The sequence below is a fragment of the Artemia franciscana genome, chromosome 17 (assembly GCF_032884065.1).
Source record: "Artemia franciscana chromosome 17, ASM3288406v1, whole genome shotgun sequence".
Classification (NCBI taxonomy): domain Eukaryota; kingdom Metazoa; phylum Arthropoda; class Branchiopoda; order Anostraca; family Artemiidae; genus Artemia; species Artemia franciscana.
In genome coordinates, this window is record NC_088879.1 from 17,453,179 (window position 1) to 17,466,853 (window position 13,675).

The following is a 13,675-nucleotide window of genomic DNA, read 5'->3' on the forward strand; positions in this document are numbered from 1 at the left end:
TAAGGGCTTTTGAAATCAAGAATCATTAATACGAAACTGAAATTACATTTTGAGCGTCATAATACACAACACAGGATGTAGCCAACATGTTTGAAGTCTGGCTTTTGATTTTATCCCAGTTGGCATTGAAAAAATTTCCGAGTTTTCTGCTTAACAAATTAGAGGACAATATTGGAATATAGAAGTCTAACAACAAGAAGTGGCACATGGATTTACAATCCTATATGCTTTGGGGAGGGGGTTAGAGACCTGGTGTCACTGGCTATTTGGTTTGGAACGGGGATCAACATTGTGCCTCTGTAAGCCTAAGCTCAGCTAGAGTCGACCCAGCTCCAAATAGGTACCTGGGTAAATTTAGGAGGAAAACAAGGGAAGCGCTGTTGGATTTACCCCCGGCCCCACATAGCAATCCCGGTCGAGGGTAGGGTATCAGGACATCAGTACCTGCGCTACGCGGACCAGTGGTCTACATGTGAGAACGTTTTTTAAGAAGTACAAATAAGACGCGATAATTCCATATTTAGAGAATAATTTATTTCTACTAAAACTAAAATTTAAGGGTTTTCAAAATCATTAATCACAAATGAGACAGGGGCGAGGGCTAGGGACCAACTCCCCCCCCCCCAAATCCAAAATTTTCTTGAATTGCTGGTCACTTTTTATTTAAATTATCAAATAAATTTGTTTTCTTTCCCTATAACCTTCCCCCACAAAATTTAGTCCTGTGTACGTCCCTGATATGAGGACAAAAAGCGCAATTTCAAAATTTTGAAGTAAAAAACAGCATGTGGCAGTAGTTCCAATAGTGGCATGCTCGTTGCCTACACACGTCAGCCAATCGTACCAAATTTTAAACTATCTCTTTACTTTAATGTTTCAATTTGAAACTACCTTGTGCAGAATGGCCTCTTGCAACGTTCTTGAAAAACTATCTACTATGGCACTTGCTTTTACTTCTATCCAGTTCAATTGAGACAAAGACAAAACCTTCTGGTAGATGTGCAAATGACAAAACGCCGGAAACAACTGTCCGCCCCTCCAGTGAACCTGGGCCTCATCCCCTCCACATTCTAAATTTCCCGAAATCCTGGAAGCTTTGTACTAAAATTATCAAATAAAATTTGTATTTCATTTTTCGCACCCTCAAAGGTTCCTGCGTCAAGGGAACTAAGCCGCATAGCATTTGGATGCATTCCCAAAGAGAATTAAAATGGCTTTTAAAAACAAAAACCAGTATTTTTGTATAGACAAAAGCCAGTCAAGTTTTTGACTATACTGAATCTTTATCCGTTGATATCTTTTTTATGAAATTTAGCAAAATATGAACTCGAGTCTTACGACAAAAGTGGGAATCCCTTCCACATGCTCTAGAGCATTGGACGTGACATATTTTGGACGTAATAGTGAAATCACATTTTAAAAAAGTACAAAGATTGGTACTTGAATCAACAGCCAAGTTCGTGACTAAAATATAACCCGTCCTTGCCAAACGGGATGAAAGAAACCTTTCCATGCTGTTGAAGCCATCAAGATAAATATTGCAATTTCATGATAAGAGCTAAATATTTGAAAAGGTCGCCTATGTTAAGCATTCCCTTTAGTTATTTGATCTTTCTTTCCACTAAAATCTCTCACGCGATCTAATATTTCAAATTAATAATCCTATTTGACCAAATTAAACTTTTTCTGGTGTGTATTATTAAGAAAGACACCGCAAACAGTTTTACTCGTTGAGAAAAATAAATTAGCCCAAATAATTGTATTCTAGGTGAGAGTAAGCTGAGAATTAGTTTAATTCTTATAAAAAAAAAATTATAAATAGTTTTAGATAAAAACTTTCTGACAAGACAAAGCTTTAAAAAAAGGTACTAATGAAAATTCTTCCATAAATCATATCTACACTCACTGCAAAAAAGGGGAATGCCAACCACCACCCCCCCCCCCAAAAAAAAAATGTCTGAGGGCTTTCTGATTAACAAAGAAGTTAATGTCAAATAATAATCATACTAGATAAAGGTTTCCTGGGTTGATTTTTAAATAACAATGAAAGGTTGTACTGAAAAAAAAGACTAGGAGACATCTGAACTAGACACGCATCATAAAATGACATTTTAGGAAATTATTCAATTTAGTTGCTCAATAAAATAAACTTACAATCAGGTAGGCTATAGTAAAATCGGTCAAGATATCGGGGAAAAGTTTACATCGTAGACTGTAGATGGGTTTAAAACCATATAAAACGTGCCAAAGCAAAAATAATTTTCAGCCAGAGTTAAAGAAAAAGCTTATTTTACTGAATATTGAAGAAGTTATACAGCGAACCAAGAACTGCCAGCAGTTGGTGGGGGGGAGAGAGATCAACGACCCCCTGGGGAAACAAGACGATATTAAAAGCGAATGTATAAAAACAGGCGAATAAGAAATACTTCCCTTTAAAGCTTGGTGAAAACAAAGCTCCTTGTAACACTTCCACCCTTACCTTTTCCAGCGACGCTCAAGCATGGGACCTACGATTTCATAATTCACGCCACCTATTTTCAGATGAATTCTTTACCCCCCCCCTAAAATAAATACAAGAGCTAAGAGCTCATATGGCACTTGTGACGAGGCAAGAAGAGCTAAGAGCCGAGAGATCATATGATATGAGCTCTAACAAAATTCTATGAATCAATAGATTGATTTAAAAAGGAAAATAAGAGGCTTAATGCCGATCAGGATTTAAAATAAGAGCTCTGAGTCACGATGTCCTTCTAAATATCAAAATTCATTAAAATTCGATCACCAACTCGTAAGTTATAAATACCTAATTTTTTCTAATTTTTCCTCTCCCTTTAGCACCCCAGATGGTCGAATCTGGGAAAACGACTTTATCAAGTCAAGTTGCGCAGCTCCCTGACACGCCTACAAATTTTCATCGTTCTAGCACGTCCAAAAGCATCAAACTCGTCAAATCACTGAACCCCTCCCCCGACTCCCCCAAAGAGACCGAATCCAGTACGATTCTGTCAATCACGTATCAAGGACATTTGCTTATTCTATCCACCAAACTTCATCCCGATTCCTCCACTCCAAGTGTTTTTCCAAGATTTCCCCCTCCAACTCCCCCCAATGTCAAAAGATCTGGTCAGGATTTGAAATATGAGCTCTGAGACATTAATTCCTTCTAAATATAAAATTTCATTAAGATCCGATCACCTATTCGTAAGATAAAAATACCCCAATTTTCACGTTTTCCAAGAATTCCGGTTACCCCCTCCAACTCCCCCCAATGTCACAGGATCTGGTCGGAATTTAAAATTAGAGCTTTAAAGCACAAGATCCATCTAAATATCAAATTTCATTAAAGTCTGGTCACCCTTTCGTAAGTTGAAAATACTTCAATTTTCAAAATTACCCCCCCCCCCCCGCAACTCCACCAGAGAGCAGATCCGTTCCTGTTATGTCAGTCACGTATCTTAGACAGGTTTCTATTCTTCCCATCCAGTTTCATCCTGATCTCACCGCTTTAAGTATTTCCTAAGATTTCCGGTCCCCCCTTTTCTTATTTTTCAGAATTACCCCCCCCCCCCCAATAGAGCGGATCCGTTCCAATTATGTAAATCACGTATCTAAGACTTCTGCTTATTTTTCCCACCAAGTTTCATCCCGATCCCTCCAATCTAAGCGTTTTCCATGACTTTAGGTTCCCCCTCCCCAAACTCCCCCAATGTCACCAGATCCGGCTAGGATTTAAAATAAGAGCTTTGAGACAAGATATCCTTCTAAATATCAACTTTCATTGAGATCCAATCACCCGTTCGTAAGTTAAAAATACCTCATTTTTTCGAATTTTTCAGAATTCTCCCCCCCAACTACCCCAAACAGAGCGGATCCGTTCCGGTTATGACAATCATGTATCTAGGACTTGTGCTTATTTTTTTCACCAAGTTTCATCCCGATCCCTCGGCTCTAAGCGTTTTCCAAGTTTTAGGTTTCCCCCTCCAAACTCCCCCCCCAATGTCACCAGATCCGGTCGGGATTTAAAATAAGAGCTCTGAGACACGATATCCTTCTAAATATCAGATTTCATTGAGATCCTATCACCCGTTCGTAAGTTAAAAATACCTCATTTTTTCTAATTTTTCAGAATTCCCCCCCCCCAACTACCCCAAAGAGAGCGGATCCGTTCCGGTTATGTCAATCATGTATCTAGGACTTGTGTTTATTTTTCCCACCAAGTTTCATCGCGATCCCTCCACACTAAGTGTTTTCCAAGATTTTAGGTTTTCCTCTCCCAACTCCCCCCCCCCCAATTTCACCAGATCCGGTCGGGATTTAAAATAACAGCTTTGAGATATGATATCCTTCCAAACATCAAATTTCATTAAGATCTGATCAACCGTTCGTGAGTTAAAAATACTTCAATTTTTCTATTTTTTCCGAATTAACAGGGCCCCCCACTCCTCCCCCCAGATGGTCAAATCGGGAAAACGACTATTTCTAATTTAATCTGGTCCGGTCCCTGATACGCCTGCCAAATTTCATCGTCCTAGCTTACCTGGAAGTGCCTAAAGTAGCAAAACCGGAACCGACAGACCGACAGAATTTGCGATTGCTATATGTCACTTGGTTGATACCAAGTGCCATAAAAATCTATATCCGTGCCTATCAAATGGTACTTGTATATTATTCAGAACACACTCACATTTTAATGAAATATTTTATATATAGAGGTGATTAGGTTAGGTTAAGTTAAGTATTTGGTATAATGCACTAGATTGACTTTTGTCTTTGTGGCTATGAAACCAGATTTTCTCAGCAAAATTTTTGAGTGTGTTCTGAATTGAATTGAATAATGCACTAGTACCAAATATTTAATTAAAATGTACCTGCATCGTGGTTTGTTTCACGAAAGAACCTAACTTCACTTATTGAGTGTGTTCTTAATAATAAACAAGTAACTATCGAATTTCCAGCGTTGCTTACAATAAGAAGTTTTAGTTCAAATCAAATATTTGGTATGACAATACCTTTCAACTCGAAAATAGTTATTGTACGGTATTTAAAAACTATATAACTCTGCCCCTCAGAATGGGGGGGGGGTTAAATCTTGGATTATACTAGTCTGTCGAGTATCACGGCCTGTGTCAGAAACGCATCATTCAGTCAATCCTTAGCCGTAAAAGGAACATGAAATCCGATACAGCTAAGGCACTTACTAATCAAGCATAGAAACACTACCGACAGACTGGTAGTAGCCTGTTTTATCAGGAAAATTAGGTAGTTTCGAAATGCTAAAGGTATAATCCAATGACTCAAAATTCAAGAATTTATTGAGCAAAAATGACGCACAATGAATTCGTGCCAAGAGCTATTAAATCAACACAAAAAAAGAAGTCTTGCATAGCCAAATATTTCATGGCTTTGAATACAGACGGATTCGTTGGCCTTGTGAAGGTGGTCCGGAGAAACGCATTGTTTTTCCATTTTGCAACTCGTTATATCTACACTGCCCTAAAATCAGGTTCACACACGGTTATAGGCATTAGTCATTGATTGCAATAATGATCAATTGACTATTCCCAGTATGTCCACAGGACAATTCGTCGTGAAATCTTTACACCCATGGTTAGCTTTTCAGTCCAATAAACGCTCTCACCTCCTATGCCGGTTACTGTTCTTTCGAACGAATTGTTCGATAAAAGGTGGAGCCTTAATTATTCGATAAAGCATCTAATATTGCTCAATAAAACAAGTATTCGCCACCGAAATCCCTACGACAAGCGAAAATTGTTCATGTAGAAGCCTTAAGTAAGCTGAAAGTATAACTTCAAAACTGTTATTTGATTATTATTTGAACTGTTCAGATAAAAAATCGATTAGCCGAACTGTTGAATTGTAGCTTTTATATTGAAGCGTCAAAGCACATTGACCGTCTTTGGACTTTGAACGTTCATAAAAAATTACCCCAAAAGAACAAATGCGAAAAAATGACAAATAAGAATATGGTCATTGAGTACTTTGTTTTAGAAGCCGAACTCCAAAATTTGCTGTGACACAAATTCTCCTTAGGCCTACTTAAAAGTAAACGTAAAAACACAGAAAAAGCTCAGAACACCAAAGCACCATTCCCACTAGATGATTGGAACATTAGAATCCAATCAGCAATAGGTGTCCGTTGTAAAGTATGAAAGTGCAAAATCCCAGACGGTGCAGAGCCAAGGCCTCGTTCCCCGAGGACAATCCATATTATCGCTACGCAAATAATTCCATCAAACTCAAAATGTTTCTTAATAAGTTACCTTTTTCTCAGTCATTACATACAGGTGTTTTTTCTGAGGGTCAAAACTTAGGTCAGGATTTACTGGCTTCCCTTCGTCAATAACAAGGTCTCCATATTCCAGAGCTAGTCGTGGAGCTCCTCCAATCGCTCCTTGATTTGTTTCTATTACCACCTAAAAGAAGAATATTTAATTAGTTCTTTTTAAATCACTATTGTTATTCTTCTTGAATGTTTGTCCTATTTTGTGCCAACCACTTAGCCTTTCGAGTTGTACCTTGGAATTTGCTTCTTTTTTTGTCGCCTAAAATTCCATTCAAACTCAACTTTGCGTTGCAATCACGCTTCTGGATAAGGAACTTTTTCTAAAAAAAAATCATTCCGAGATCCGACAGGAACATTCAGGCCTATATAAACAAGCAACGTACTTCGAAAAATTTAAAAACCAATTGTAGACTTCCTTTCCACCTCTCGCCTAAAATTGAGAATGCGTTTTCCAATTATATCATTTATATGCTCGGCAATCAAGTTCAGGCACAAGCGCAAAGGAACACTTCAAAATCCCTCATAAATAATTGTTACTATTTTGGCAGAATTGTAAAATAATTAACATGCATAACACTTTTTACACCCACCCCTATATATATATATATATATATATATATATATATATATATATATATATATATATATATATATATATATATATATATATATATATATATATATATATATATATATATATATATATATATATATATATATATATATATATATATTAGCGGGTCTTGTCAAGTGGATTGCAAAAAAAAAAAAAAAAAATTAAAAAAATACAAGACTAAGAATCCTTTGAACATGATGACTAAAACAATGCTTTGCGGCCAGAAAAATGGTTATTACGAGACATATATAGTACAACTATCAGATGTAGTTGTTTGCAATATTTTTCCCTGCACAGAAAACTGAAAGTCACTTTTTTTTTTCAAAACGTGCTTATTTTAGTATTGAATAGGTTTTTATTTAACACAAAACTTGAATAAACAGCTGGAATTTTCTAGTTTGTTTTTAACTTTAAAAACTAAAGTAAAAAACAAAGGCGGTAGGAAAGTTCTTTCCCAGACTCATTACAAAATCTTTTAACACAATACATAATTTGCTTTTTTGGTAAAATTTTGGGCAAGCTACTTTTCACTATCTTGGAAAGTAGTAAGGTTAGGATAGTGTAACTTTCGGGGGTGGATCTAACGACTCAATTGTGCACCGGGGAGGTATTTTGATGTACCTACCTCCACTCATTCTCCCTCTAGAGGGCACTGCCCTTTGATTGTCTTGAAAAATCTATGTGAAAAAACCTCAAAAAAAAAAAAAAATCTTGAAAAAAAAAATATGTGAGAAAAAATCTCGTTGAAAAACCTTGCAAAATAAAGAATTGTCAGCTTCAGAACTTCGCCCAATCCCAATTTATGAAGTTTCAAAGATCTGCAAATACATTTCCTAAATTTAGAAAGAAAAAAAAAACCCATTGATATGGCTTAAAATTTAACAAGAATAACAGGAATTGCATTTTAGGAATTAAAATTAGAGAAAAAGAAACTAAAAATTAAGGTATAATGTTGTTTTGTCTAAAATCCAATAGATATAGACTTAGTAAGTTGGCAAATTTTTAAGACATAGAAAATAGAAGAGGGTTAACATTGGCAGTACCTTCCCGGGATATGCTTTGGCCCTGGTTTCATTACTGAAAGTTTTATTACCCTAGCCTAACCACTTTCCAAGATAGCGACAAGTACCTTGTCTAAAATTTTACTGCTTTCTAAACCAACAAATTTTAATTTTGTTCCCTTGTGTATGATGAGATTACCGTTTATCCTTGCTTTTGGATTAAAAAACAAGAGCTAAGAGCTCATATGGCACTTGTGACGAGGCGAGAAGAGCTAAGAGCCAAGAGATCATATGGTATAAGCTCTAGCAAAATTCTATGAATCAATAGATTGGTTTAAAAAGGAAAATAAGAGGCTTAATGCCGGTCAGGATTTAAAATAAGAGCTCTGAGTCACGATGTCCTTGTAAATATCAAAATTCATTAAGATCCGATCACCCACTCGTAAGTTATAAATGCCTCATTTTTTTTCTAATTTTTCCTCTCCCTTTAGCCCCCCAGATGGTCGAATCTGGGAAAATGACTTTATCAAGTCAAATTGTGCACCTCCCTGACAAGCCTACCAATTTTCATCGTCCTAGCACGTCCAGAAGCACCAAACTCGCCAAATCACTGAACCCCTCCCCCCAACTCCTCCAAAGAGAGTAAATCCAGTACGATTCTGTCAATCACGTATCAAGGACATTTGGTTTATTCTACCCACCAAGCTTTATCCCGATTCCTCCACTCCAAGTGTTTTTCCAAGATTTCCCCCTCCAATTCCCCCAATGTCAAAAGATCTGGTCGGGATTTGAAATAACAGCTCTGAGACATGAATTCCTTCTAAAAATCAAATTTCATTAAGATCCGATCATCTATTCGTAAGATAAAAATACCCCAATCTTCACATTTTCCAATAATTCCGGTTTCCCCCTCCAACTCCCCCCAATGTCACAGGATCTGGTCGGAATTTAAAATTATAACTTTAAAGCACAAGATCCTTCTAAATATGAAATTTCATTAAGATCTGGTCACCCTTTCGTAAGTTACAAATACCTCAAATTTCAAAATTACCCCCCCCCCAAATTCCACTAAAGAGAGCAGATCCGGTCCGGTTATGTCAGTCACGTATCTTAGACAGGTTTCTATTCTTCCCATCCAGTTTCATCCAGATCTCACCGCTTTAAGTATTTTCTAAGATTTCCGGTCCCCCCAACTGGCCCCCCCAATTACGCTTGATCCGGTTGAGATTTAACATAAGAGATCTGAGTTACGAGGTCCTTCTAAATATGAATTTTCATGAAGATCCGATCACTCCTTCGTAAGTTAAAAATACGTAATTTTTTCTTATTTTTCAGAATTAACCCCCCCCCTACCCAATAGAGCGGATCCGTTCCAACTATGTAAATCACGTATGTAAGACTTCTGCTTATTTTTCCCACCAAATTTCATCCCGATCCCTCCAATCTAAGCGTTTTCCATGATTTTAGGTTCCCCCGCCCCAAACTTCCCCCAATGTCACCAGATCCGGTCAGGATTTAAAATAAGAGCTTTGAGACACGATATTCTTCTAAATATCAAATTTCATTGGGTTCCGATCACCCGTTCGTAAGTTAAAAATACCTCATTTTTTCTAATTTTTCAGAATTAACCCCTCCCCCAACTACCCCAAAGAGAGCGGATCCGTTCCGGTTATGTCAATCATGTATCTAGGACTTGTGCTTATTTTTCCCACCAAGTTTCATCCCGATCCCTCCACTCTAAGTGTTTTCCAAGTTTTAGGTTTCCCCCTCCTAACTCCCCCCAATGTCACCAGATCCGGTCGGGATTTAAAATAAGAGTTCTGAGACACGATATCCTTCTAAATATCAAATTTCATTGAGATCCGATCACCCGTTCGTAAGTTACAAATACCTCATTTTTTCTAATTTTTCAGAATTAACCCCTCCCCCAACTACCCCAAAGAGAGCGGATCCGTTCCGGTTATGTCAATCATGTATCTAGGACTTGTGCTTATTTTTCCCACCAAGTTCCATCCCGATCCCTCCACTCTTAGTGTTTTCCAAGTTTTAGGTTTCCCCCTCTTAACTCCCCCCAATGTCACCAGATTCGGTCGGGATTTAAAATAAGAGTTCTGAGACACGATATCCTTCTAAATATCAAATTTCATTGAGATCCGATCACCCGTTCGTAAGTTAAAAATGCCTCATTTTTTCTAATTTTTCAGAATTACCACCCCCCCCCCAACTACCCCAAAGAAAGCAGATCCATTCCGATTATGTCAATCATGTATCTGGGACTTGTGCTTATTTTTCCCATCAAGTTTCATCCCGATCCCTCCACTCTAAGTGTTTTCCAAGATTTTAGGTTTCCCCCCTCCAACTCCCCCAATGTCATCAGATCCGGTCGGGATTTAAAATAAGAGCTCTGAGACACAATATCATTCCAAACATCAAATTTCATTAAGATCCAATCACCCGCTTATAAGTTAAAAATACTTCATTTTTTCTATTTTTCCGAATTAACCGCCCCCCCCCACTCCCCCCCCCCGACTATTTCTAATTTAATCTGGTCCGGTCTCTGATACGCTTGCCAAATTTCATCGTCCTAGCTTACCTGGAAGTGCCTAAAGTAGCAAAACCGGGACCGACAGACAGAGCGACAGACCGACAGAATTTGCGATTGCTATATGTCACTTGGTAAGTGCCATAAAAAAGGCGAAAAATAAAACAGAAATGGGTACTTTTTAATAATACGGAACACACCCAAGAAGTGAAGTTAGGTTAATCCTAATGAAATATAACCTTGATATAGCCTTAAGTTTACACCCCTAACCTACACCCCCCCCCCCTAATGTGCAAATATATAGCCCAAATTATACAAGTCCAATGCATTTTGAACAAGTCCAATGCATTGCATCATCCGTCACTAGTTTTTGTAGCTATGAAACCGGTTTTGTAACCTAAGCGTAATTCTTGAGTGTGTTCCGTATCATGGTTGCAGCGGTAGCTGCAACCTAGTAAAGAGCGAACAACAGCCCATAGTAACCAAAAGTAAAAAATAAAACGCGTTTGAAAAAAAACTGCCTAATGGGAAAAAATTGCCATCTGACACCGATTCAGGAATGGTAACTACTATTTTGGTTCGTCTTAAAAGTAAAAGTTTATTGCGAAAAGAATTTTATGGTGATTTTGAAAAAAGTCTGAAACCCTTCGAAAATTGCGCCAGATCAAAACGAAAAGTGTACCATTGGAATCATCATGGTCGTAAACCTTTTATAGGACGATAACAGTCTCCCCTCCTTGAATAACAAGGAAAACGGTAGCACTGATCTTTCTCCCGTTTTTTTTTTTTTTTTTTTTTTTTTTTTTTTTTTTTTTTTTTTTTTTTTTTTTTTTTTTTTTTTTCAGGCCTGGCGGGTCACTTTCTGTGCCATTTATCAAGGAGTGAAGCTATCGGGCTACAAAAAGCCCTTAACTGAAGATTTACAAAAACCCCTCCCGCATACTCCCCCTCCCGGACTCCTTAGTAAGTCTCATTAGTCCGTTGGGAGAATTCACTGTGAACTCTTTAAAACGGTCAGCCGACGTTAAGGCTCGCAAAATAGTTTTTTTTAAATATCAAACGTTCTTAAGAGGAAGAAATTCATAGAATAACAAATAATCGAATCTCGAAATTCCAAATGACTATTCGTTTGGAATTTCAGGGACGTACCCCCTCTCCTCCTCCTGTTCGCAAAAGTTCAGCTCATAAAATATAGTTTAATGCTCTCACTCTTTATAATAGAAACTTCTATTGGCTCAATGTTTTATAATAGCCAATTACAAGTCTATTTGCTGAATAAGGTCAAATTACTATGCTTTTGGTGATGACATAACTCTCCATGGTATTTGGCAAAAGGGCTTTAAGTTACAGAATTATGGTCCTACAAGAATAAATAGATAGAATTCGATCATCAACCTCCGTAGTTCAGTTACTAGCGCGCTAGACTTTGAATCAGAATGGCAAGGGTTAAGTTCCTTAATCAGGCACTTTTTTCAATCGTGGTTTTGTGCCTTATATGTGATTATTTTTCAGCTAATTCATTATTTTTGTTAATTTTTTGTGAATTGTGAATGTTCCATACACTATTTTTGGAACAAATTACGCTCCGTGCTCCAACACTTTGCCACTTAGGGGGTTGGGGAAGTGTAGGCATGTGGTTCTGGAACCACTAACAGTAGTATCTTCAAAGAAGGATTACTTATTGTTATATTTATTTATTCTTATTAATTCCTTTTCTTACTATTTAACAGACAGAATAAAACTATTTGTAATGTATATAGAGAAATCATAGCACTAAGAACCTAGTTGCATTTTTTTTCTGTGATATTTTTCTAGTTGTCAGCTTACTTTCCAACTTTTTCTTGTTTCCTGCTATTCCACACCTTCATGTCTAAAGTTTTTTGGTGTTTATCAGGAGGGGAGGATTTTAAGTCAAATAAGTTAGGTATACCAACATTTTGCTTAGGTTTCGAAAAACTTAAAAATCTTCTTTAAACAAGAGCTAAGAGCTCATATGGCACTTGTGACGAGGCGAGAAGAGCTAAGAGCCAAGAGATCATGTGGTATGAGCTCTAACAAAATTCTATGAATCAATAGATTGATTTAAAACGGAAAATAAGAGGCTTAATGCCGGTCAAGATTTAAAATAAGAGCTCTGAGTCACAAAGTCCTTCTAAATATCAAAATTCATTAAGATCCGATCACCCACTCGTAAGTTATAAATACCTAATTTTTTCTAATTTTTCCTCTCCCTTTTGCCCCCCAGATGGTCGAATCTGGGAAAACGACTTTATCAAGTCAAATTGTGCAGCTCCCTGACACGCCTACCAATTTTCATCGCCCTAGCACGTCCAGAAGCACCGAACTCGCCAAATCACTGAACCCCTCCCCCCAACTCCCCCAAAGAGAGCGAATCCAGTACGATTCTGTCAATCACGTATCAAGGACATTTGTTTATTCTATCCACCAAGCTTCATCCCGATTCCTACACTCCAAGTGTTTTTCCAAGATTTCCCCCTCCAAATCCCCACAATGTCAAAAGATCTGGTCGGGATTTGAAATAAGAGCTCTGAGACATGAATTCCTTCTAAAAATCAAATTTCATTACGATCCGATCATCTATTCGTAAGATATAAATACTCCAATTTTCATGTTTTCCAAGAATTCCGGTTCCCCCCTCCAACTCCCCCGAATGTCACAGGATCTGGTCGGAATTTGAAATTAGAACTTTAAAGCACAAGATCCTTCTAAATATCAAATTTCATTAAGATCTGGTCACCCTTTCGTAAGTTACAAATACCTCAATTTTCAAAATTACCCCCCCCCCCCCAATTCCACCAAAGAGAGCAGATCCGGTCCAGTTATGTCAGTCACGTATCTTAGACAGGTTTCTATTCTTCCCATCCAGTTTCATCCTGATCTCACCGCTTTAAGTATTTTCTAAGATTTCCGGTCCCCCCCAACTGCCCCCCCCCCAATTACGCTTGATCCGTTTGAGATTTAAAGTAAGATATCGGAGTTACGAGGTCCTTCTAAATATGAAGTTTCATGAAGATCCGATCACTCCTTCGTAAGTTAAAAATACATCATTTTTCTTATTTTTCAGAATTACCCCCTCCCCCGCAATTGAGCGGATCTGTTCCAATTATGTAAATCACGTATGCAAGAAGTCTGCTTATTTTTCCAACCAAGTTTCATCCCAATCCCTCCAATCTAAGCGTTTCCCATCATTT

At 37.6% G+C, this 13,675-nt stretch overlaps 1 protein-coding gene across 2 annotated transcripts in view; it reads right to left on the reverse strand.

Annotated features, from left to right (window-relative positions):
- The window catches only part of LOC136037941 (plexin-A4-like), a 317,250-nt gene that overhangs the window by 198,247 nt on the left and 105,328 nt on the right, over positions 1-13,675 (reverse strand). For both annotated transcript variants that reach the window (XM_065720812.1, XM_065720810.1), the window contains exon 5: positions 6,282-6,434. In XM_065720812.1, coding sequence (XP_065576884.1) covers positions 6,282-6,434 — 153 coding nt within the window. The remainder of the gene's footprint in view (positions 1-6,281; positions 6,435-13,675) is intronic.